The following is a 26,709-nucleotide window of genomic DNA, read 5'->3' on the forward strand; positions in this document are numbered from 1 at the left end:
AGGGATGCCTTGTGTGTATTGGGTAAATAAAGAATTAAAGAAAATAAAAATTGAAAATAAAGAACAGTGTCCGTGTCCGCGAAGTGATAAGCGAAGAGTATCCTAGGTCTCTGAAGGAAACCATTAAAGCTACCAAACACACCATTAAGGCCGGGTTAAGTGTCTCCCGAATGTTTTACGGCGAACACGAACGAGAACTTCTGAATTTGACGACGAACCACAAGCAATAAACCAGGCACTTCCGCACACACCGATTCTTAGTTCAAGTGCCACCGCAGAGTGGCGTCGATTTCGTGAAAATCGCCACTAGTAGCGGCCTGTGGGTTTTGGAAACCGATCTTTGCATTTTGAGGTTACGCACTTATCGAGTGCATGCTGTGAGGAACGAATCTTCCCCATCGAAACCGCCTCCCTGTTTAGTTGTACCGCAGCGTGAGAGAGAGAGAATACACTTTTGTTACAAAAAAGCAGACCGGAGCGGATGTGCGTGGGGTTCTCTGTTCATGACTCCAGTAGGTTACGCCGACGCTTTGGCGATGGCGACTAGCGCCTCCTGGTCTCCGAGGGTGCCATGGCTAGCGACACGTCCCAGTGCTCTAAGCGCTGCGTAGAGCGGCTTTAAGTAGTGTGGTTTAGCTGTGCTATAGGCAGGTATGAATATCACCACAGCAGGAACATGTATCGACGTGTAATGTTGGGTGAGTATGATGTAGGTGGTGGATATTCGGGAAAGTTAGCGTCTGGATGCGTCTTAGGTGGTAGGAGTCCGCCCGAGAAAGTTGCTTATGTGGCGGGGGGCAGAGACGCCGACTTAGGCGGAGGGTCTCCAGGCGGGTGGAAAAATGAGTCAAGAGGGGGTAGAGGGTAGAGTCTGTGTGCTCCGCTCGGTACTATTCTCTAGCTAGGGCGCCAGCCCTAATACCACCATCGATACCTGCATGTCCTGGGACCCAGGTGATGACGTGATCATGTTGGAGATATCCGCCCAAAACGCGGAGAGCCGTCCGCGGAACACGGCTATTCATGTAGGCTCTGCAGGCGGCTTGGTTATCTGTAAAAATCTGGGAACTGTAGTGTTGGGTGTCACTCATTTCGATGGTGATGGCTTCTGCGGCTGCCTGATCCGGGGCCTTGAAGGACGCTCCAAGATAAACGGTGTTATGTGATTGACAGTTGCAGAGGTTTATCTGTGGGGCTGTGAATATGAAGCCACATCCACGTACATGGCCGTCGTGTCATGGCCGTATTGCCTACAGAGGTTGGGAAAACTGGCCTTATGGAGGGGGGCCTGGGACACGTATTTTATGCGACGAGGGACAGGGTCTGCGTGAACGTGGCCGCGGACAGTAGTGGGGAGAATCCTTGGTGGCTTGCGCGTCGCGTATTCTAGAAGAGACGAGTGCATTGCGAGTCCAAAACAACATACTGGATTTCCGAAAAGGTGTTCCGAACCCCGAGAGCAAGGAGTCTAGTGGTAGATTTACGCAGGAAGAGGCCCAGAGCTGCCTTAAAGAGGGTACGGATAAGGATATCGATCCTACGTTGTGGAAGTGGGGGCCATATTGAATTCGACTGATGGCCAGGGCCGTGACGAGGCGGACAGTGTCGTTTTCACGCATGCCCTTTCGACGTCCAGCGAGACACGTCGTACCATACGGGCCATACGGAGCACGGACGTCCGTAGAGTGGCAATCCTGTAGTTGAGCTGGCTGAAATGTTTGACCCCGAGGCCAAGCACTCGAATCAGTGATTTTTCCTCCACAGCGTGGTCAAAAATTTGGAGCATGATTGGGCCGGGGGAACGATAGCGGGGACCTTTCATTATCATCATCATTATCACCAGCCTGACTACACTAACTGCACAGCACAGGCCTCTCACATGTCTCTCCGATTAACCCCGTGCTTTGCCAGTAGCGGCCACCGTATCCCTGCAAACTTCTTAATCTCATCCTCCCACCTAACATTCTGCCGCCCCCTGCTACGCTTGCCTTGTCTTGAAATCCCCTTCGTTAACCTTAAGGACGAGCGGTTATCTTGCCTTCGCATTACATGCCCTGCCCAAGCCCACTTCTTCCTCTTGATATCGACTAGGATGTCATTAAACAGTGTTTCTTCCTTCACTCACTGTAACCACGGAGACACCGCGGCGGGCAGGTGCACTTTGGATACTGAAGAGAAAACACGGCGCGGAGAAGGACGCCGGACGAAGATTGAGAAGTACATAACACAGGCGCTGTTTTTTTTTTAATGAACGTCACCCATCTAGCCCAACTTACCACCCTACTACATTGCGTACTGCTGGACTGGACAAATTGCCATACCATAGTGGTGGCTGTTTGTAGGGCTTGCTGTTTCGCGGCCAGCGATCCTCGGGTCGACCAGAGGGCAACGTCATCCGCATAGACGCATATCCGATGTCGGAAAGTGAGGAAAGCTTCCGGGCGAGAGGTGTCATGGCTGTGTTGAATAGGAGTGGTGATAGGACGGCATCCTAGGGGTGCCCTTGTCAGGTGTTGGGAAGGGAGACGATATGGTAGATCCGATGCCTATCGCGGCTGTTCGGGTGGTGGGGAAGATCGATATATATTGGAAAATCTGAGAGCCGTGGTGTGTCTGATTGAGTACTTGTAGAATGGCAGAGTGTGAAATGTTGAGAAAACGCTCGTCTTGCAAACGCCTTTTGAGGCCAGTAGGAAGACGACACTGCAAATTTAGGAGAATGGTTGTGAGCTCTTTCGGCACACTCCGTGAGTAGAGTATGGCACGACGGCTTCCGGATTAGAGAGGCCAAAAATTCATAGAGTTCACCCGAGTTTCCTCTTGGCACCTTTTCCTTGAGAGGACAAAGAATGTTGCCTCTTCCTTTGTCTTCACCTAGCCATGGTATTTGTTCCTACGCAACCGCGTGGACCCCATAGAGCGTTCGCAAGTGCGCAGCGCCAAAAAACAAGTTGTGCTGGTTTGTGCATGTTGCTCAATATAATCCGAAAAGATAGACCATAAGCAGAAAGTAGACGGGATTGGATGGCAAAACATTTATTTAATCAGAAAAGGTAAAATGCAGATGATCCGTGCTAGATGGCTACCAGTCGACGGCTGACAGCGCTCTGAGTAGCCCTTTCAATGGCCCGGGTTTGAACGCCCAGGCTTGAGGTGACCAACTCGAGAGTATTAACTTTTATTAAGGATTCCGGTGGCGGCTCCTTTTTACAGTTCCACAATATGTGATCGTAAGTGGCTATTGCGCTACATATATTGCACATTCCGGGTCGTAATCCCCGGGATAGAATTTTGTTAGTAAGTAAGCAGTCATGAAGATTCGCGTCAGGGGTCTGCTCCAGGAGGTCTCTTGCTGCTTACCTAAGGTTTTGTCTAGAGATGAAGGTCCTTCTGTAAAGTTTAATATTATCAGAAATTTCCTGATATGACGCTACGCCGTCCTTCAAGAAACTCTCAGTAACTCCCGCGTCCCCTAAAGCTTTTGTAAATGTTTTTGTTTGACCCGATATGTTCACTGCTGCCTGAGAAGTAGACGGGACAGCGTCTGTGCACTGTGATTTCTATTTTGTGCTCTTCGCGTAGTTTTATTATATCATCTACTGCTTACTTCTGTGCCAAGAGCATCAGCTGCCACGTGCTGCCGTCTTCAGTCTATATAGATATCTATAGAGCTGTGGCCACAGACGTGGCCCTTAATCTCTCACACGATCGAGGCATACCCTGCTGAAAAAAAGTTCTATGATGCAATAACCTCATAGATCATTCATCATAGAGTATCATACAATCTGTATGACATATCATACAATCTCTATAATATATCATACAATTCGTATTATATATCATACAGATTGTATGATATGTCATACAGATTGTATGATATTCTATGATGAATGATCTATGAGGTTATTGCATCATAGAACTTTTTTTCAGCAGGGTAGCTTACGTAGTGCTGAAGTTGTTTGGCCTTTTAACGATTTGGGCAGCGATCTAGATTTGTTGTTTAATCAGACCAGATTCCCGATCAAATGAGCATATGAACTGTGCAATTCTGTCACAATGTCTCTGGAACGCCAGGCTAACGGAACACCCTCCAGTGCAGGCGCTCGCATTCGTGGTCTTCGCTTACCCAGAGAGAAAAAAAAACATACTAAAAAGCGGTGGTTGCAACCGTCCAGTATTCCAGCACATTTTTGCCAGCCTTGAGCACATGTGTGTAGCCCATCGCACATCTCTGTTTTGTCGAGGAAACTCAAGCTGACAATGAGCAGTGCTCGCTAGAACTCACAACAGTGCACGGAAACACAGGTGGACTAAATGGGATGGCAACTACCACTGCACTGTCGTCTTCCACTTCGGTATGTACTTGCGTTTCTTCGTACTTTCGTAAATTATTGAATGGGAACCAATCACTATGGGTGGAAAAACAGCGCGAAGGGACGGAAGACAAAGATGAAGGAAACCACACGGACAGCGCTCGTCCGTGTGGTTTCCTTAATCTTCGTCTTCCGTCCCTTCGCGCTGCTTTTCCGCCCAAAATGAACGTATAGCAACTCGCCCAACTTTCCATTCTACTACTATTGGAACCAACTAGTTGAGTGATTCATCTTGAGGGAATATTCGTGGAAATATCCAACCCCGATTCCCCGCTGAAGATGCCGATACTGAAGATTCTCCCTTTTCGCCTTCCCGTAGCGTAAACCAACTTATCTGAGCTAGCACATGTGCGCTGTTTGCACGCATTCTCTCTCCCTCTGGGGTAGCTTTGATGCTGAATCGCTTTCTCCCCTTGCTATTCGCCGCTCCAGCTGACCGGGGCTGCTGGCTAACTCATCGGCCCACCTTGGCGGTATCTGCTGGCCAGCGGGCGAACACAGGAGTTCTCGGTTACGAAATACGACGCGCCTTAACACAGAAAGACTATGGACAGAAAAAGGCTGTAACTAGGGGTGTGCGAATATCAAATTTTTCGAATACGAATCGAATACGAATACTTGATTCCGAATATCGAATCGAATATCGAATAATCAAGTACAGACGCATTTAACCACTACAAAACATTTATTTCAGCACCCAAGAACATCACAGTTCAACTATCGATGATTAAATGAACACAAAAGGTGTGTGTGGCTGCACGAAAAGTATCAAAGTCTCGGACATTATTTTTAGAAGAGTGGAAATATCAGAGAGGATGGCTAGTACTAAGCATTGATTAAGGCTAGCTTGCCATCAGCGAAAAAACGGGTTGCTGGGATGAACATAAAAGGCTGTAGTGAAGGAAAACCAGCTGCTCCACATGGTCAGGCAGAAGTAGCTCCCTTCTAGCTGAAACGACTCCTCCAGCCACAGAAGATGCCATCTCACTTGGCACTGACCTGGCACGTATTGCGAGGTACTTCGTGCACAGCTCTGACTATAGCAGCTTCGCCGGTATAGCCACAAAAAAGCTCACCAGCGCCGTCAGCTACGGCATGGCACTTGGAGGAAGGAAAAATTTTCCTTCCTCGAAGGAAAAATTCGAAGGAAAAATTTTCCTCCATCCATCCGCATTGCTCTGGGCGCCGCCATGTTATGTATCTGTCGATAGGGCTTGTGGGCCGAAATGAACGCCGGTGCTCACAATGAATATTCGGCTAGATACGAATATTCGCGTCGGGTCGAATATTCGAAAGAACACGAATACTTGGATTTCGAATCGAATACGAATACTAAAAATATAATATTCGAAATATATTCGAAAATTTCGAATATTCGCACACCCCTAGCTGTAACATAGAATGAAAAAAAAAAGCTCCTAAAATGCAGGTTTTGTTGCTGAATTCCATCTCTTTAAAAGCTCTCCGCTCGGTCGCATCATGGTGCTACGAGGTCGCGCAATAGTCCTTGCGGCGAACAGCCGTGCGTATTGATGCTAAAGTCTTTGCATCACAGACAACGTTGAGTTTGTGATCGTGTCCAACACTGCACAACATGGAAAGGATGCGCTTCAGATGAAGCACGGGACCACCAACACGTCACTGAACGCACCAGGGACGTTTCTCCGCGTTTGCGCCGTGAACGGTCAACGCAGCGTACTCTGATATTTTATTTGGTTAGACACACAGCAGAGCCACTGCACCAAGTTCGACGGTGGGCTGCGTAGCGCGCGTATCTTTTGTGTACCTTGTCCTTGTCAACAAAAGATCTCAGTGAAGACTCGGCTGTTTCTGTGCAGCACTCCTCTGCGCCTCTGGAAGCGGTTCCCCAGACATAACAGCAGCTTAATGTCAGACACTAGATGTTATCATTACAGTGTTATTGGGACTCGCAGCTTTTTTCCCTGGTGGCCGTAAGCTGAGATGCATTTGTGAACCACTCATAAAATCACAGTTTTCCCTTTTTACAGACGCCGAGATCAGTCGCGATGTCGTCGATAGACCCTGCTCAATAAGTTCACCCGAAGGCAGGTAAGGCAGCCACTGCCTCATTTTAAGTAGAGCTTTCGGTACTTGGATGGTCTCTATCATGGCTGCCTTCGCAGCGTCAGGCAGCCGCATGTGGCTATAGAGAGAGAGAGGGGTGTGCGGCTCTCAGCGCACGGCGTGGTCGCTGCCTCCGCAGCTGCCCGAACGCAGCGCTGCCCTGAGCGGTGGCTGGGCGACACTGCCCGCCCTGTCGGCCACCTTGAAGTGGCCAGGCCACGATGGGTCTGGCGGCAGGAAGGAGGCGCCCTCGCGCGGCCTGCTCCACTGGCAGCGCAGGATGGCGCGGAAGGCGCGCTTGTACTCGCGGCTTGTCGACGCGTAAATGAACGGGTTCAGGCAGGAGTTGAAGTAGCCTGTCCAGAAGCAGAAGTCGAAGAGCAGCGGCGGTACCGTGCACCGCTGGCACAGCGTACCTGCAATGAGCAAAGCGATGCATTCAGGAAGTGCAAAGACCGGCTGTGTCCTGTGTGCTCACCCAAGAAGGCAGGCACGGCAGACAAACCGTATGATGCATTTCTTACATGCCGCGTATTTGATATTCTCGCGTGCACAATGCCACAAACTGGCATTTTGCGTTTTGAAGTAGAAATGTTATAGCGCAAACAAAAACACGGACAAGACAGACGAAACACACACACAAGCGCTAACTGTCAACTGGATTTATTCGTCAAAAGCCACACCTTTTATAGGCCGAAGGATCGTGACAGAAAAGATGAAAAAACAAAAAGCAAAAACAAGGGTTGTGTCAGAGCCATCAAATCGCGAGCGCATGCGCGGGTAGCCAAGGGCATCACACTTCCGTTTATCTTCCATCTAATCAACAGGTAGCTGCATTAAAATAGTCAATCTCAGCCTGGAACAAAGATAAAGAAGATTCGCTGATACACTCGCTGCCAAGTTTGTGTATGTGGTAGGCTTCTAGGCTTATCCGTGCTGTCCTGTCTTTACTTTTACCAAGAACCTTTGTTTCCTCAAACCGGCCACACATCCACACTTACTTACATGTGCAACAAGATGCTTGTATTTATAGTTTTTGCTTTCTAAATTTAGGGCGTGTTCCCCTAGACGGTCGTTGACACAACGTCCAGTTTGGTCTACATAAAACTTTCCACAAGACAGGGGAATGGAGTAAACCACTCCAGTGGAACACCTTACAAACGGTTTCTGAGGCTTTTTCAGGCAATCTCGCTTTTTTGCACTGCAAATGCGCGGACAGAGCTTTCCCAACTTTTTGGGAGCCGAGAACAAAACAGGTACACCATGCCTGCTAGCAACGTTTTTGAGGTTGTGTGAGATTTTGTGGAGCTAGGGCACAACCTCTGGCCTAGGGGCCTTTTGAAGAGCATCAGCCGTTTTTTGTCTCGTTCCACGTTTTGAACTTCTGAAGGATGGCCTCAGAGACTGCTGTCAGAACCGACCAGGGAAACCCTGCAGCCACAAGCCGGCTTATCTGATAATTAAAGGTCTGGAACATCTGATGTGGGCGCGATTTTTGGAGAGAAGATTCCAAGCACAGCGACGCTATTCCTCTCTTGATAGTCTAGGAGTGCGCCGAGTCATACGGCAGCAACTCCTTCTTTGCTCGTGGGTAATAGCCCCAGCGTTGTCACATGTATAGAAATATCACAATCAGAAATATGTATCATCAGAAATATTCGTCAGCTCAAATGGGTTTCCGACCAGGATACGGAGCTGAGGATGGTCTTGACCGCTTTGCCAACGACATGATACGTCGCTCACCTCACAGCCGTCTCGTTCGCACAGTCCCAGCAATGGATATCTCGAAGGCCTACGACAGCATTCTCCACGCAGCCATTCTCAACACTATGTCATCACTTGGCGTGGCCTTGCAGCTATGTCGAGCAATTCGTGCCTTTCTCGCGCAACGGACATTTGCTATCCGCGTTAATGGTAAACCAACAGGCCGCTTCATTTCTAATCGGGGTGTACCGCAGGGCACAGTTTTAGCCCCAATTCTCTTTAACATCGCATTCATTCCTGTGATACACAGTCTCTCCACCCTTCCTATTGTTCAGGTTCTAGCATATGCAGACGATATCACTCTCTGGTCCACAAATCGCTCCGCTCAGGTGCAGCAAGACTCCCTGCAAAATGCCCTAAATATTCTTCACAACTTTCTTGCCGACACTGGCCTCTCCCTCAACCTCTCCAAATCTTGCTATGTCCATGTGGGCAATAAAGCTGGCCGCCGTACTTTGAAAGCCATTCCGTTCGTGCTAACTATTGACAATGCGCCACTTCCTGAAGTGGAGCATACCAATGTTTTAGGCCTGCACGTTCATGCTTCAGGCAAGGGCACAGCTTAGTTGTCAGCTATGCGCAAGAGTGCTATAAACACACTTGGCATCATTCGCAGAATAGCCAATCGCTCTGGAGGTGCCCGTTCAGATGCAGCCCGTCGACTTGTTCGTACTGCCTTTCAACCTCGGCTCCTGTACCAGGCTCAGTTCCAACAACTTACGAAACGACAGTGGTCCACACTTCAGTGGTCCACACTGTGGGCTCGGTGGCTGTGCCACGATGCAGTCATCAAACCCGCTCGTTTTCGCCACGCAGGTTTTTGCACCGCTCATCACCCAGACGCTATTCCTGCCCCTGGTTCCCGCCCCTTCGCATGCCACCTGTGCCATCGAATCCCTTCGCTTCGAATCTCCCGCCGGCCTATCTGCACAGCAGCCTGCGGCTTCAACCTGTCCGGCAGCGCCACCGCTGCTATTCCTCGACCACCTCGACTGCCCCCGGACTCACCCAAGGTCATCGACAGCAGCAGCTACGGCGACTATAAAACCGCATCACGCGCGCTCGGCGCCCTGTGGGCTCGGTGGCTGTGCCACGATGCAGTCATCAAACCCGCTCGTTTTCGCCACGCAGGTCAGTAAACAATACTCTCTTTTCACGAAAAAATCGAGCAATTACTGCCTCCTGCAGCTACCGAGCCCACAGAGCTGCCTTTCCATTGCTCTTGAATGTGCGGATGTCGTGCGTGCCCTGTTGCTCTTGGCTGGCGATGTTGAATCAAACCCAGGCCCCGAAAAGGTTCTAGAGGAACTGAAGAAACTGTCTGATGGTCAGTCACAATTAATAGTCGAGGTCCAAAGTCTTATAAATCAACTTACAACTACGGTACAAGCTATTTCTGGTCTTAGTAACAGGTTATCCGCCCTAGAAATTCATTATCAAGATGTTGTAACCCTACGCACCGACATGGATACGATCTGCGCTAACACTACCCAAACAGCCAAAGAAATCAGAGGTATAGAAGCCCGTTTGGATGACGCCGAAAATCGCTCGCGACGTAACAATTTAATCTTTTACAACATTAAAGATGAGAATACATCTGAAACGTACTCGGAATCTGAAGAAACAGTCCTCCGCCTCTGCCGTGATCAGTTAGATCTATCCATTGACCCTAAAGAAATTGAAAGGGCTCATCGTCTCGGGCGTCATTCTCCTGAGCGCATTCGACCCATAATAGTTAAATTTACATTTTTTAAAACCAAGGAGATGATTCTTTCAAATGGCCATAAGTTAAAAGGCACCGATTACAGCATAGGGGAGGACTTTTCACGCCCTGTCCGAGAAGCGCGAAGGCACCTCGTAAAGTTTGCCAAAGCTACTACAACTAAATTTTCCTTGCGCTACAAAACTTTGTGCATCGGTTCTAAACGCTATGCATTCGACGAGTCATCACAGTCTGTACACGAAATCTCATAGCATAAGTCTTATCGTCGCGCCACTACTAATCTTCCTTGTAAAAACCCTCGCGGTAAACTTCCAAATCTTTCTTTTTCTGTTATCTATACCAACATACGTAGTTTCCTTCCCAAGCGTGAACACATTTGTAATCTTGTTTCATCATCTTCCAGCAATATACTTGTACTAACAGAAACGTGGCTAACAGACGACGTCACCGATCCGGAAGTTTTAGCTGATTTACCAAATTTTAACGTTTTCCGAAAGGACCGCAAAGGCTCACGAGGAGGAGGTGTTCTTATTGCCACTAACCAGCTGTTGCCTTGTTCTGTCATTAACATCCAATCAGAGCTTGAAATACTTTGGATTATCTGCCGTTCCGTACCACAAATCGTCATACTAGGCGTCTGCTACCGACCCCCCTCCAGTAGTCCAATCTTTTCCTCAAAATTAAGTGATAGTCTAACTCAAATAACTAGCAAATATCCCAACGCGCGCATTCTTCTTTTCGGTGATTTTAATTACCCATCTATTGACTGGCTGAACCCAACACCAACAGGCAATACTGAAATGACGAACTTTGTCGACGTTTGTTTGAATTTCAATCTTACCCAGTTAGTAACTGAACCCACACACGTAACACATGAATCCTCCAATATCCTGGACCTCATTCTAACTAACCACCCGGAAAGTTTATCATCATTTACTTCTCTCCGCGAAATTAGTGACCACAAAGTTTTACACGCTACTTTCACCTTCATCCCCAAATCGCGCCAAACATTCCCTAAAACGATTCGCCTTTATGACAGAACGAATTACGAAGAAATCAATAATCATTTAATGGCGTTCTTTCCAAACTTTGATACAAGTTTCGATGATCGACCAATTGAGGAAAACTGGCTTATTTTTAAAACTAAAATTATAGAACTCACAGCTAAGTTTATTCCCACCATCACATTTCGTGCCAATCCCAACAAACCATGGTTCACAAAGCATTTGAAAACACTTGAAAACAAAAATAAGAGATTTTTCCGTGCAGCTAAACGTAACCCGAGTGCATGCGCATGGAGCAAATATTACGCAGCCGAGTCAACATACCTGCAGTCTATCCGTGACGCCAAACGAACATTTTTCCAAACTGACCTCCCCAAGATTCTAACAAATAACCCGAGGAAATTCTGGAAAGTATTAAACCCTGAACAGGCGCCGGTCATCACACTTGCTAACCCACTTGGCGAGATGACCAGTGGCATTGAATGTGCTAATATTTTTAACGCCGCTTTTTCATCCGTTTTCACACACGAAACTGATATGCCACTTTGTACCGTAACTGACAACCTGAGTTCGCATATGCCTCCAATCATCTTTCTGTGCACGACATTACATCTATCATTGAAAATATCAAGATGTCATCGTCTGCTGGTGCTGACGATATCACCCCCAAGTTCCTAAAAAATACTTGCCATGCTTCCGCAGTGTATCTGTCAAAACTGTTTGCACAATCACTTTCCACAGGTAGCATACCCAGTGATTGGAAGGTGGGGAAGGTTGTTCCGGTCTTCAAATCAGGTAACAAAGAATCACCCCTTAATTACCGTCCCATCTCTTTAACAAGTGTGCCATGCAAAATCATGGAACATGTCATTTATTCTCATATAATGAACTTTCTTGACTCTATAAATTTTTTTCATCCTGCTCAACACGGCTTCCGTAAGAACCTATCGTGCGATACACAGTTGGCTATTTTCATCCATGACTTGCATGTGAACCTTGACTGTAACCTACAAACTGACGCAATATTCTTGGACTTCGCGAAAGCATTTGACAAAGTACCCCACAAACGCTAACTACTAAAACTGTCCTGGTTGAACCTTCATCCTAACTTATTACAGTGGATAAGCGAATTCCTGGCTAACGGCACCCAGTTTGTTAACGTTAATAATCAAGCCTCTAGCTCTGTTCCGGTAACATCACGTGTCCCGCAAGGATCAGTCCTTGGTCCGATATTATTTTTAATATACATTAATGACCTTCCAACGCATGTCTCTTGTAACGTCCGTATTTTTGCCGATGACTGTGTCATCTATCGCACTATCAACAACGCCTCTGATCAGTTCGCCCTCCAGAATGACTTAATCAGCGTACAGGACTGGTGTAACAACTGGCTCATGGAACTAAACCCCAATAAATGCAAAGTCGTGTCATTTCACCGAAAACGTAATCCTGTCCTCTTCTCCTATAAAATCTCGCACGTCACGGTAGAATTAGCTCAGACTTACAAATACCTCGGAGTAACATTGTCTAATGATCTAACCTGGAACGCGCATGTCACTAAAATCATATCATCCGCTAACAGAAGCCTTGGATTCTTAAAACGACATCTACGTCATGCGCCACAAAACCTAAAATTGCTTGCCTACAAATCACTTGTCCGTTCTAAATTAGAATACGCCTCTGCTATTTGGAGCCCTAACCAAAATTATCTAATAAATTCCCTAGAATCAGTACAAAATCGAGCCACAAGATTCATACATTCGTGCTATTCATATAATGTCAGTATATCAGCACTAAAAGCAGAGGCAGGATTAACATCCCTGGCTTGTAGGCGTCGTATTACTAGTATGTGCTTGTTTCACAAATTTTATTTCAGCTCACTTCGTCGTCCTCCCTACATCAATCCGCCGGCACGCATTTCCCTCCGCATTGGTCATCCCCTTCAAGTAGCCCGGCCATGTACGCGTACAACTACATTCGCATCGTCATTCTTTCCACGCTCAGCCAAGGACTGGAACAGCCTTCCACACGACATCGCCGCAATCACCTGCCCATCAACATTTGCGAACTGTTTAACTGCTACCTTTAACAGCGAATAATTTTTGTATCTTACGTTTTTTCTTTTGTTTATTCAATCTGATTTTTCAATGTAACCCACCCCTTATGTAATACCCCCAATCCTGGGGGCCTTTAAGGTAATAAAGTGAAGTGAAGTGAAGCACTCAACCGCGAAGCCCTGCGAGTCATTACTGGCCTACCCCGAGCAACTCCTACTTGTCTGCTGGAAGAGTGGGCGCTGCTCAACACAGTGGAAGATTTAATTACCCAGCGACAAACCAATAGAGCACGGAAAGTTTCTGTTCGTCCGATGTTCGAGCCTCAACCACCTCCTTGGGGCTACTGTCACATTACATCAAACAAGCCAGCTCGTCATAGAAAGTCGGAGTTCTCCTCACCGCCGTTACCACAAGCTTTTTCTACGCAACATGACAGCTGTACTCTTTACACAGATGTCGCCATAACCCCAACAGGAGGATCAACTGCTTTTATAAGCCCGACACACCCTCACCTCTACGGCAGACAAACCTACTCTACTGACACTTCATCATCTCTTCCTTTGGAGCTGCAAGCGATATTAAATGCCATAGCAGCTTCACCTGACGACTCTCCTTATAACCAGGTGCACCTATGCACCCATTCACAATAAGCTGTGTGATGTGCCATAAAACCCAACACAACACAACACAACACAACATAATAAGCTGTGAAGCATCTAAAGAAAGTCCGTGGTACCCTTCGGGTTTCCCAGGCCATACATGCTGCTTGTAAATCTTACCCGGTGCCTATACTATCCAGTGGGTTCAAGCTCGCACAGATGTCCATAGCATCGCACCTGACATGATATCTCGTGTGATTGACGTTCCAGAAACTACGCCGGCCTCTTTTCCACCAGATCCACTTCTGACACATCTAACATCTTCAGCCTCCCTCAGGCAGCGTACACGTGCCCTTACTCCCCCGTGTACCTACCCCCTTCCCCCCAACCTATCACGGGTGGAGGAGGTCTCTCTGAGGCGGCTGCGGGTCGGAGTGGCCCTTACGCCTGCAGTTCGCAACCAGTGGCAAAGTGACAAGATTCCTGCGCCGCAAAAATGCCCTCACTGCGAAGCACCCGCTTCCGACACAAATGTCCACCACCTACTGTGGACATGCCCAGGAACTTCGCTGGTGCGCGCTCGTGTTCTTCAAGAGGCAGGCCTGTCTTCAAACAATGACTCTAGTTTGCACTTGTGGCTAACGAAAAACATTTACGCCCGAACCATATGTGACTTTTTACACGCAACCGGGCTTCATGCGTTTTTGTAACGTATTATACCGTTCATCACTAACACCACGTTTTATGCCGTGCGGCACACTCAGCGTCATAAATAAATAAATAACTGTATAGGCTGAAAGGTGGGTGGACGATAAATTGCGCTACATGTGCCTATACAAAGTTCCTTATTACTCTTACAAGGTAAATATGTATGGCAAACTCGGACCAGAAAACTGAGTGCATCGCGAACGCAAGAACTAAGAAGTTGCCTGCGATACGGCCACGAGCGTTGCATGGCAGTGAGTCAGTTTTAATGCGCCGTCATCATTCTACCTTCCGACTGCACGCGATTGTTTTCTTTTTTTTTCAGCTATTAGTACGTCTCCGAAAGAAACTGCATGCGACCCACACCTTCGTGTTCGTACGCTCCGAGGAAGTGAGCACGCGCGAATCCGCTTAAAGCTTTAAACAAACGATCGATTAGTTTGGCCATGGCTTCACGCACGGCTGGATCATGTGACACTTTCACTCCCCGTGAGGGGCGTCATTTTATTTAATGTGCACACATTATTCAGTATGCCAACGGTGAATTTTGCTTTGCTTAAATGCTAATATTTCTAGAGAAAAAAATTGTAGACTATGTCACGGCAGAGGCGGTGTTTTCACGTATAGCTCAATTTCGCAAATTTGCAATCACGTAAGAATCGAGACACGAAAGTCATGATGCATATATTTCGCGTGCTCAAAGTACCGCCGACAAAAAATAACAACTTTTTTCCGCTATTCTGAAGAAGTTGTAGGTTGCTAGAAAAAGTTTTGAACACGACAGAAGTGTCAAATGGGGCTATCTTCAAGAATTTTTTTATCCGCCAATATAAAGCACATGTCCTTGGATTCTGCGCAATACATAAGCATTGAGGGGCTGAAAGAGTATAGAGATTCAGTTTTATATAATATAGGGAAGTACAAGAAGTATTGCGCTAAGTTTGGCGTTTTTGAATATAGTAGTGCTTATCAAAAACTAGGAAAAAAAGCCCATCCCCAGTTTTCTTAAAACTCCTGCAACAAGTCTCTAGAACGAGGTGAAAAAGAATACGAAAGAACATGTTGCATTATTTTGTTTCCAACAATGTTATCCGAGCTCAAACTTGTAGCTTCTTGAGCATCGGCAGGAGCGGCTAAATAAAGGGGCGGAAGCAGCAAACATGCCCTCCACTGCTATAAATTTTCCTCAAATCCCTGAGGCCGTTTGCATCGAGAGAGTGCATACCTAATTATGTGTTGCGGAGAAACACCGATGTGCGACGTAAGCAGGATTCGTTGGCGCAGCTATCAGGAAGTGCGTGTACATGGGAGTGAATGTAGACAAAAGCTCTCAATGTTTTTTCTGTCTTCGCAGCGCACCTATGGGGTTGTCTTTCATTAAAAAATTCTACTACATCCTAGAAAGGAACGTGGGAGTGTACAATGTCATTTCAACGCAAATGTCTCTTTTTAAACATCAAAATATGTCTAGCAAGAGAACAGAAGTTCGCAATTGGTGGCGAGGTGCTAGAAGTAGCAAGAGAACAGAAGTTCGCAATTGGTGGCGAGGTGCTAGAAGTAGCAAGAGAATATGTCTATTTAGGGAGGTAGTTACAGCTGATCCGGATCATGAGAGGGAAATAACCAGAAGAATAAGAATGGGGTGGTGCGCATATGGCAGGTTCTCTCAGATCATGAATGGCAGTTTACCAATATCCCTCAAGAGAAAAGTATACAAAAGCTGTATCTTACCGGTACTCCAGCTATCGTGCAGAATCGTGGAGGCTAGCAAAGAGGGTTCAGCTTAAGTTAAAGACAATGCAGCGAGCTATGGAAAAAAAAATGTTAGGTGTAACGTTAAGAGATCGGAAGCAGGCGGAGTGGGTGAGAGAACAAACGCGTGTTAATGACATCCTAGTCGAAATCAAGAGGAAGAAGTGGGCTTGGGCAGGACATGTAATGCGAAGGCAAGATAAACGCTGGTCCTTAAGGGTAACGGAGTGGATTCCAAGAGAAGGCAAGCGTAGCAGGGGGCGGCAGAAAGTTAGGTGGGCTGATGAGATTAAGAAATTTGTGGGAATACGGTGGCCGCAACTGGCGAAGCACAGGGTTAATTGGAGAGACATGGGAGAGGCGTTTGCCCTGCAGTGGGCGTAGTCAGGCTGATGATGATGGTGATGATGTGCTTGTCAGAGATGTTTTACAAACCCACATTCTGCACTATACTCTCTTATCATCTCTTATTAATGAAGGAGGACCTCATTTACTCTTTTTGGAGTCTCTGTGATAAGCTAAAGCTTAAAAACAACTGTACAAAAGTTGAGAGAATGCCTACTCCAACATAGCTATAACCCATTCAGCATATAACCAGCATACCGAATCAAAATAGAGGAGCAGCGGCACAAAAAAAAAGAAATCAAATGTATTTCTAGATCAATCAAACACGAATAATAAAAGAAAATTAACCACAGCATACCTGCAGTGGTATGACAAAGCGAGAGCCTGGCCTTTAGAAAAATGACTTTCGAGCTTCAGTTGACGCCTTGTTGAGCTCTTGTTGAATCATTTGGGAACCAACATGAACCCAGTGCATGTTGAGCCTACTCAACATCTGCTAAACAAAATTTCTGTTGAACGTAGTCAACACATCAACTGTTGAGTAACTTCTGTTGAATTTAAGTTGAATCGAGTCTCAAGGCAGCGGTTTCTAAGCCTAACTAAATGAAATCAGTTCGACATGCGTCGTGTAAACAGAACCTTATCACATTATACATATTAACAGCGCACGCAGCACCTGCTTAATCCCTGGTAAACCGCTCAAATTCATTTTCTTGCTTAGAAAAAAGTGCTAGTAGTGCCATGTGCTCTTTTAGGAATACCTACTTCGGAGGATTCGATTCGTAGGATTCGTGGATTCGTATCGGAGGATTCGTATTCGTATAAAAATGGCTCTTAATTACTGCTTACGTCACAGATCGGTGTTTTTTCACAAAAAGTTATTAGGTATGTTCACTCTTGATAGAAAAGGTCTCAACCTTGGCATCTGGGGAAAACTTAGAGCAGCGGAGGGCATGTTTGCTGCTTCCACCCCTTCATTTAGGCGCTCCTGCCGGGTGATCAAGAAGATACAGGTTTGAGTTTGGATAACATTGTTGGTTGGTTTATGGGGGTTAACGTCCCGAAGCGACTGAGGCTATGAGAGACGCTGTAGTGAAAGGCTCTGGAAATTTCGATCACCTGGGATTCTTTTAACATGCACTAACATCACACAGTGCACAGGCCGCTAGAATTTCGCCTCCATCGAAATTCAGCCGCCGCAGCGGGATCGAACCCACGTCTTTCGGGTCAGCACCCGAGCGCCATAACCACTGAGCCACCGCGGCGGCTGGATAACACTGTTGGAAACAAAATAATGCAACATGTTATTTCGTATTCTTTTCATATTCTTCTAGAGACTTATTGCAGGAGTTTTAAGAAAAACTGTGGAAGGGTTTCTCTTACTCTGATTTTTGAAAAACGCTACTAAATTAAAAATGCCAGATTTAAGGCAATACTTATTGCATTTTACTACATTATATATCAATAAAACTAGGCGCTCGAAATCTTGGTCGAGGGTCGTGGAGCAACAGAGTACTGTCGCCATTTCCGGATCAGACAGCTTTTCGCTGTAAAATATTCGAGAAAGAGGCCACTCGCCCACGAATGTTCTCGTTTTTGCCTCTTTGATCACCGTTACGTTGTTTGCACGAACTCTAGATTTCCCTCTGTGAGTAAGGTGTCTCGCCAATGACACGGAAGTAAATGCGACAACTCTGCCTCGTTTTCCGCTGGGAGCACGGCTCGTCCGAGGGGTGAACGAGACGCCGAGCACCATAATGCGACCAACGACTGATCACCACGAGGCGTCAATAGGACGTCATCGGCCTTGGGCATAATACGCATATCGAAAGGCCTCCCTCGCGTAATTGCCGATTAGTGCGAAACAGTGGGTCAAGAATGCCTCAATAGGACATCGTTTATAACCACTGTCCTCACAAGCATGTCTCTACATTATCCACAGATGCTCCTTTGCGAACCATCTCTCATGAGTGCATCTTCAGTAGGCCCTTTCAACAGCATGCCTTAAACCTTCGGTCATTGCACTGCTGCCGCTGCCTCGTTCCCAGCACACTTGAGCTGACCTTACTGTGCACTTTTATTTTCAGTTCGCAAGGACTTGTAGAGGCCATTCTACACATTTAGGCGTTGGGTGTTTGGCTGTCTTTCATTCTGTTTGTCTGAATCCTGCCTTGTGACAGGCTGCTCACCTGCCCACCGGTTAGTGGGCAACCTGCCCAGGCATATAGATGTATATAGTCTATCAACCTGCCCATCGTGTCTGATGGCAGCTCAATTAAGTGCGATAGGTTGCTCGGGAAGAGCTACCTGGGTCGCCACCCAACCCTAGCAAATGAAGTCCCACCGATGGCAACACCTGCCATAGAAGGACGGTGGCGCAGCGCTTGACCGCTGCACCACTGCGCCAGGAGTGGCATAAGGACTCGAAGGGATCTATGAACGTAAAGGAGAGAATGATCAATTACGCATATATGGACATTAAGCCACCATCGCTATCCGAACAACTGCCATTTGTGAACACTGGGTTTGAACACTGGAAGCGAAGTTGAAACCGAAATGCTCATGACCTAATTTTTATTTCGCCTAACAACGCAAATCGAACATCACTTTCTTTTCTCTGTACTTTTCTCGCTCAAGCGTCGGCATACTATCCGGCCAGCGGCGTACGACTATACGCGGCTACAGAATGGGCGGCAGTACTGGCCTGCGTTAGTAGCAAGCTGGTGGGACGTAGTCCTCTATTCGAGAGTTTCCTTGATCATGCCGCAATCCTAGTTGCTTCTCATTACAAGTTCGCAGCTGGTACCGCTGCCAATAAAATACGAGCAGCCATTTTGAGCAATGTAACGTGGAAACGAGCAACACCAGTGCATGCAGCCTGACGGTGCGTGAGGGCTTTACGTGGGCATTCGTTCTGTGCTCATCGCATGCGCGCTTTGCCCGAAAGATATACGGCATCCATTAGACACCCATTTGGGTTGTGCGCTGGCGGCCAGGAGGGACTTGGCTGGCGCAATTCGAGGAGAAACCGAAACATATGTCTGAGCGTCAAGTGGGGCATCTTTAAAGGGCTGCAAAGTCAAAAGCGGGCTACTAGGCTATTGTACAAGCTAGTGCATTGAACAAAAAGAGGCACTCACGGTGCGTCGCAAGGTGAAAGAAATTACGCTTTTCCTCCGTGCTGCAAATCGAATGACACCACATACATGTTTTACATTTTTGTTCTGGCTGCCCATCAATCATATCTGATCCTCGCCATTACCTTACATTAGAGAGGTACATTGTAAACATAAATTAGCCCGAACAGGAGTATGAATGGCTACCGCAGGCTTTTAAGCTGATTATTATGAAAGAGTGCCACCGGCAGTAAACGGTGAAAACAAGGAAATCCCCCTTTTAACGTCTATCACGAAATCAAGGAGTAAAATGAATCATTTACATGAATTTATTACTTTTTCAAACAGGAGTACGTCGACTTGAATACTCCTTCAGACCCCTTAAAAACTCCTTAGCGTCTTCCCGCCGCCTAGTAGCAGCTGCCGGTTCGCCGCGCTTGCAGGTGACGACGTCGGCCCCCGCGTCATTGCCTGCTCGCTTCTCGCCTCTGCTCTTGCTGTTTCATGCCCGTTTGCCATGATAGCAGACTCCGGATCGCCGCCGCCTTGCGCAACAATGTGCTCCACAGACTATGCCTCTGAAGATGACATGGCGTTCGCGAAACGCTTGTAGTTGCTTCGCCTGCGCCACCAGTCCTCGAGAGGCCTAGCTCAGTCGAGCCAACACGGCGGTGTGTGACGCGTCGGCCTTGCCGCAGCCGCCAGCTTACCGCCACCTCCTTTAAGGCGCGTTCACACTTGGGAATTCGGCGGCGAGAGCGAGCGGAATCCGCTGCCGCTGCAGAGATTCCGCCGGAATACCCAGCGAAAATCCCGATCGGTCCAGGACCGAATACTGCCGCCGTAAAAAAAATCCGCCGATTCTCAAACGGCCAACAGGACGGCGAGTACGGAGTTGCATTCCTGTGACGACAAATTTGGCGACGCCCTTCGATGGATGACGCCTCGCTTCGGACTTGATTCGTCATTGTTACTGCCTTCTTCATAGCATTCACTGGACATAAACGGGCCACCGGTCTTTCGCTTCGTGTCATCTCGCCCATAAGAAAACGTATAATTAATAAATTTGCTTTATTTTTTTTTTATTTAGAGTGACGATTCTGCCCCCTTTAGGCTTAAGAGGGGCGTCGGTTTGCTGACAACAACGGTTCCCGTCCTAACCACCAGGTGTCGCCACTACGCTAAACGTCGTCGCACTTCTGTTTAAAAGTGAGGATGTTAGAAATGGCTTAACGTTCGGCAAAATAGCTGCGTTTAGCGTACGTAAGCGTGCACACGGTTATGGCATAGAGACAGCATCGATTAACCTCTGGCCATATCTCTGTACGCCCTGAGCAGACGACACACAGACGACTAGCGGAGACTTGGTGGCCGGAAAGTGTGGACGAGGCATCATTTCGGCGGCGGCGGATTTCTCTGGCCGTCGCCGCCAAAATGCTGAAGTGTGCCCGCTTGCAGTGTCATAAGAGACTGGACATCATCGACCTTGGGAGCAATTTTCTGCATTGAACGTCTCACTCAAGCCGGCAATACTCTCACTCAAGCCGGCAGGATTAAAATGTTGTCTGCTATCGTTTTGCCGCTTCAAAATGGCGGTGTGTGTGTGACGCACACTTTCCTCGGCACCGACGGTTCCTCATTCGTTCCCTGTATCTCCAGGTGAGCCTTCGAGGATACAAAAGACCGGATTATCATCGTCGTGTATAGGGTTAAGCAGTATTGAACTCGCCGTTGATGCCACAATCACACATGCACTTGACCCACTCCCTCTTCAGTGTGCGGCGACAGCTGCGAAACCTGGGTGCGCCGAGACGAAAGGCTTCGTCGTCGCCCCGAGAAGCCCTCATACAGCGTTCACTACGTAAGTATCTGAGAAATTCATTGCTGCATGCGGCTGAAAATGGTGTGTGGGAGTACGGTCGTGGCTTTTTACGTTATTATGTACAACTGGAAATATGGTAAGTTTTCCTAGGGACAAAATTTTCTTTGTGTATTTACGCCCCATGGATCATGGATTTAATGGGGAGGCGAGAGCTCGTCAAGGTACACCCCTAGCTTTTTCTCTCTGCCCCCTCATCCTTGTGATGGAAAATAAAGGCATTATTATTATTATTATTATTATAATTCCTTGCTGTCAGGGCATAGGACATGGCGATGCCTGAGCGCCCAAAGAGATTGCCTAAATCGTTACAGTTTGCGAGTTGATGGCGTCAAAACATAGCAGGAATTTTCAGCAGCGGACATGAGGTGGCAATCATACTGAGCACGGCCTTTCTAGTTCTTTAGGCATCTACTTCCAAAATGTGATATCTGGTATGCCCATTGCACCCGAAAAATGGGCAAAGAAGCAGTTTTCGCTTCGCTTCCAGTTTCCGAACACCTTCCATTTATGTGAAACTATCGTGGAGGCAAGCGTTCCGGTTCACACTGCCGATCCCGAGAAGGCAGCGAAAGAAAAAAATAACGCCTGCACAAGGACACAAGATCCCCCGCTCGAAGTGCTTGGCGTCGTACACCGGCTAAACCAAGCACATCGCCGAACGAATGAAGCAGAACAAAGCGGATGTTAAACAAATGAACAGGGAAGGGAGCGCGCTGGTGGAACACTGCGAGGAATGTGACCACAAGATTGACTTCGAGCGAACTACTGGTTACTGAGCCGCGTCCGCGCACAAGGCTCTTACATTGAGTCATGGCGGCATGTTCAGCAGACGCAGGGGAATGTTAACCGCTCCCTAGGAGCGCTCCGCCTCCCCCTTTCCCCCCCCCCTTCCCTCCCCGCTCTTATATTCACGGTCTACGTCCTGCGATCCAGCGGATAACTAACCGAAGTCTTGAAAAGGCAAGCTGCAACTCACCCGCAGTCACACCTGATGAAGGCACCGAGGAGATTCCAAAACATCGATTTTTTTTCGTCCTTTTTTGTTCTTGTTTTACTTTTAGTTGGCGCTCTTTCTAACTTGAATTCCTTTCACAACCAGAAAGACTTGTGTCGAATGTTTCCTTTTAAACCTTGGCCAAGAATGTGACCGCAAAGCAGAAGAGAAGATAGGTTGGGGGTAGGTGAGGAAAAGGGGGGTCCGGTGGTAGCTTTCTATTCCTAACAATGCCGAAGAAATTACAAAAAAACTTCGCTCCTCCTGCTGCGTTAATGGGTCAAGGATCAAGGCATTCCTCTTATTTTCTACAGGGGCTGAGGTGTTGGCTCTGTGTAAACATTGAAAGCAAGCTTCCGGACACTTGGCTCGACACACACACGCTCAGCAGCAGTGGCACCGGACGCTCTCCCGACTTTGCGCCTGAAAACGGCATTTTACCTTTTGCAGGTTGGTGGAATATATTCTTTGGTATCTTTTGTTAAAGTTACGGTTGCCACTGCTGCTGAAAGCCTACAATGGTTCACACTTGTCTTGCCTGCCATGAATCCATTGACGAAGATGAACCATACCTGTCATGCTCAGAGTGCACATACCAGTATCATGTCGGATCCTGCTCAGGACTAACTGAAAATGCGCACAAAAAGAAAAATGAGGCCGCTAGAAGCTCTTGGAAATGTGCAACGTGCAAAACTGCGAAAGCACGAAGCAAACCAAACAACACAAAAGAAAATGGCGAAGTCGAAATAAATCTTTCAGAAGAAATTTCAGAAATCCATCAAAAGCTACTTGAGCTGCTAACAATAAAGACTCAAGTTGATGCTCTTCAAAGTATCGTTGCCACTGTAGATGGCATCGAAAAATCTATACAGGAAATGTCCAATAAGTATGACGAAGTGCTAACAGAAATGAAGCAGCAAAAAGATCATATCTCTAGCCTAAAGAAGAAGGTGGAAAAGCTTGAGCTGGAAGCCAAGGAACAGGAAATCGATAAACTCAAGCAGCATGTCAATGATCTCGCTCATTACAGCAGACGACTTAATCTAGAAATACATGGATTGCCCCAGCATACCAACGAAAACCTGCTAGCTAAACTGAACCGACTGGCTGATGATCTTGAGCTTCCTCAGCTTTCTGAATCAGATATTGAAGCCGCTCAACGGCTACCTTCTGGGAAAACCACGGACACAACTGATAAGCCCGCTCCTGTTTTAGTACGTTTCATCTCCCGCCTAACTCGTGACAGATGGCTTGAAAAAAAAAAGCAGTTTGAGGGAAAGTAACTCAAAGGTGCATTTGAACGAAAACTTTACTGCGCAGAACAAAGAACTGTTCTGGCACGTGAGGACGAAAGCCAGTGAGATGGAATACAAGTTGGCTTTGTGCAAAAACGGAAAGTTTTAGGTTCGGCGTACCCCGCGTAGCCGAACCATCAGAATCAGCACGATGGACGACATACAGGAAATACGATGAACTCACTAAACCGTTTGTACTCCGCTAACACGCATTACAGGCTCATGTCGTCATGCGTTGATATGAACAGCTACCATGATTCTGTTTCCTTTAGACGTGTAAGAGCTTCTCTTCATAAAGGGCAATTGTCCTTATTTCATTTAAACGCACGCAGCCTCAGAAACAAAGAAGAATCTGTGACTACCTTTCTTGAATTTCTAGGACATAAATTCGACATTCTATGCTTCACTGAAACCTGGTTCTCTGAAGATTTCCCGAATGTTCACTTCACCGGGTACAAATGTGCCTCAGTATCGCGAAAATGCAAGAGAGGAGGAGGTGTGGCGTTCTATGTGAAAAATCACCTTGACTTCGAAGTCATATCGGAATACTCATTGCTAAACGCCAAATATGAGTCTTTAATGATAAAATGCGTAAATACTTTGCTTTTAGTTTTGTACAGACCACCCTCTGGTATTGCTTCCACTTTTTTTGTGTTCCTTGAAACCCTTTTAGAATATTGCCTGCATCTTGCACTTCCGGTTACCGTTCCCGGTGATTTTAATATTGACTTATTATCAACTGACCCAAACAAACAAAAGCTTTTAGACATCTTCTTTTCGTTTGGCTACCGAAATGTTATCCATGTTCCGACACGAGTGACAAACCTATCAGAAACTCTTCTTGATCTATGCTTTACAAACCAACAAACCATGATTCTGACGCGGGAGTGATCATGACAGGACTAAGTGATCATATGCCGACTTTTATTTTCTTTCAACCGAACACAAAAAAACGACTCGTTTCTGCCTCAGAATCACCCATTATGTATAGAAGAATATATCCTGAAAATATAGCTTATTTTCAACGCCTTGTTGAAAATATGAACTGGCATCCAGTTTCGACCACGTCTGATGCCAACGCATCATATAATATATTTGCAGAAACGATGAAAGAAATGTATGATAAAGCGTTTCCATTGGTGGAACTTGAGAAACATAAAAAGTCCAGAAAACCGTGGATAGATGCATCTCTCCTGAAGAGAATAAAACAGCGGGATAAGTTGTTCGCTCTTTTCATAAAAACGAAATACTTAGCTTATATGTCCGAATTTAAAAAAAGTACGAAATAAACTGGGCTCTGATATCAAGAGAGCACGCTATCTTTTACTATGAAAAAAAAATTCAGTGATACACGTGGCAACTCAAGTAAGCTTTGGAAAATGGTGCATGATCTAGCTTCAGGAAATGAGCAGTCGAGTATTGGTTGCAGACTTTATCATCGAAGGAGTACCTTTTTCCGGTGAATCGCTGGCAAACAAATTCAATGGGCATTTCTTAAATTCCGGGACCACAGAGTCCTCTGTAGTACATGATCTTGACGCAACTTCATATATAACTTCTAAAGTAGAAGCTTCTATTTTTATGTCTCCCACTACAGAAATAGAAATAAATAGCTTAACCCAGAATCTGGACCACAGCAGTGCTTGTGGCATAGATGAACTAAAACCCGAACCTATTAAAGCAGTATCACATATGCAACGTCATTATAAGTTCTGGCACATTTCCTCAGAAACTGAAAATCGCAAAGGTATGTTTTTAAAGGTGGTAATCGAGCAGACCTTGATAATTACAGGCCAATTTCTGTTCTCCCTATTTTTTCTAAAGTTGTCGAAGAAGCTCTAAACGTGCGACTGTAGAATTCTTTTAAAAAGCACGATGTTATTAGCAGAAGTCCACGGAAATGGCACTGCTCAACGTGAAAGACAAAATACTTGAGAACTTCGAATGCAAATTAATTACAATTGGTGTTTTTATCGATTTCAGGAAAGCTTTTGGTTCTGTTAAGCATCACATTCTGCTGCAAAAACTTTACTCTTATGGAATTAGAGGAGCGCCGTGGGACCTAATGAAGAGCTACCTGCAAAACCACCTTCAGTACACCAGCGTTAACAATAGCACATCGAACACATCTCGTGTCATACACGGTGTTCCGCAAGGCTTTATACTTGGCCCGCTTCTTTTTTTATCTACATAAATGACATCACAAGCATTCCACATACACCAGATATAATCCTGTACGCTGACGACACGAATCTGTTCTTTTCGGGAACTGAGCTACACCATCTTCAGCATCGCGTGAAAGAATGGTTAGGTAACTTATCTCACTGGCTGACAGCAAATTAGAATTAAATACAAAAAAAAACAAAGTACATTATATTTAGGCCTCGCAACAAGCCAATTATAGGTGAAACACCTATTCACTTCGGCGGACCAGTCATTGATCGAGTTCTGTCGCAAAAATTTCTTGGAGTTTATTTCCATTAAAATTTTGATTGGTCTTTTCATACAAACCACGTGCGGACTAAAATATCGCGCTCTATTGGCTTGCTTTGCAAGTTAAGGCTACTAATTCTAATCAGGCTTTTAAAACAACTTTACTACTCATTAATTCAATCACATATTCATTACTACCTTCTCGTATGGGGAACTACAACCAAAACCAACTTCGACAGCATCCATGTGCTACAGAAAAGGGCTTTAAGGCTCATAGAGCGAACATTCGGGCTCTTGCATTCAGCACCGCTATTCAGGAAACATAAGCTCCTAACCGTTCGAAATATACTCTATCAAAAACTAGCCCTCACAATCTATAGTCAAATGAACACCAACCCTGCCACCTTCTCAAAGCAATACCTGGAGAAAAATCACTCTCACAACTTACGAAATAATACATGCAGAAAAACAATGCTGCCAACAAATTAGGGTACCCAAACACTATCTTATCGTATACCAGAGTTCTCATACAAACATTCTTTTATGAGACAAATGCTAGAAGAGAATACTGCAACCATTGCT

The 26,709-nt window shown here is 46.4% G+C and overlaps 2 protein-coding genes across 2 annotated transcripts in view; one reads left to right on the top strand and one right to left on the bottom strand.

The window, feature by feature from the left end:
- Nucleotides 1-6,482: 6,482 nt before the first annotated feature.
- LOC149349390 (alpha-1A adrenergic receptor-like) overlaps nucleotides 6,483-26,709 on the bottom strand; it is a 45,847-nt gene continuing 25,620 nt past the window's right edge. Inside the window, exon 2 of the mRNA XM_089576770.1 lies at nucleotides 6,483-6,874. Coding sequence (XP_089432896.1) covers nucleotides 6,567-6,874 — 308 coding nt within the window. The 3' untranslated portion in view covers nucleotides 6,483-6,566. The remainder of the gene's footprint in view (nucleotides 6,875-26,709) is intronic.
- Nucleotides 9,267-10,196, top strand: LOC149349391 (uncharacterized). Its single transcript, XM_089576771.1, has one exon. The coding sequence runs from the start codon at nucleotides 9,318-9,320 to the stop codon at nucleotides 10,194-10,196; it is 879 nt and encodes a 292-aa protein (XP_089432897.1). The 5' UTR covers nucleotides 9,267-9,317.

Source organism: Amblyomma mixtum, chromosome 3 (genome assembly GCF_055824585.1).
Source record: "Amblyomma mixtum isolate Tamu chromosome 3, ASM5582458v1, whole genome shotgun sequence".
Classification (NCBI taxonomy): domain Eukaryota; kingdom Metazoa; phylum Arthropoda; class Arachnida; order Ixodida; family Ixodidae; genus Amblyomma; species Amblyomma mixtum.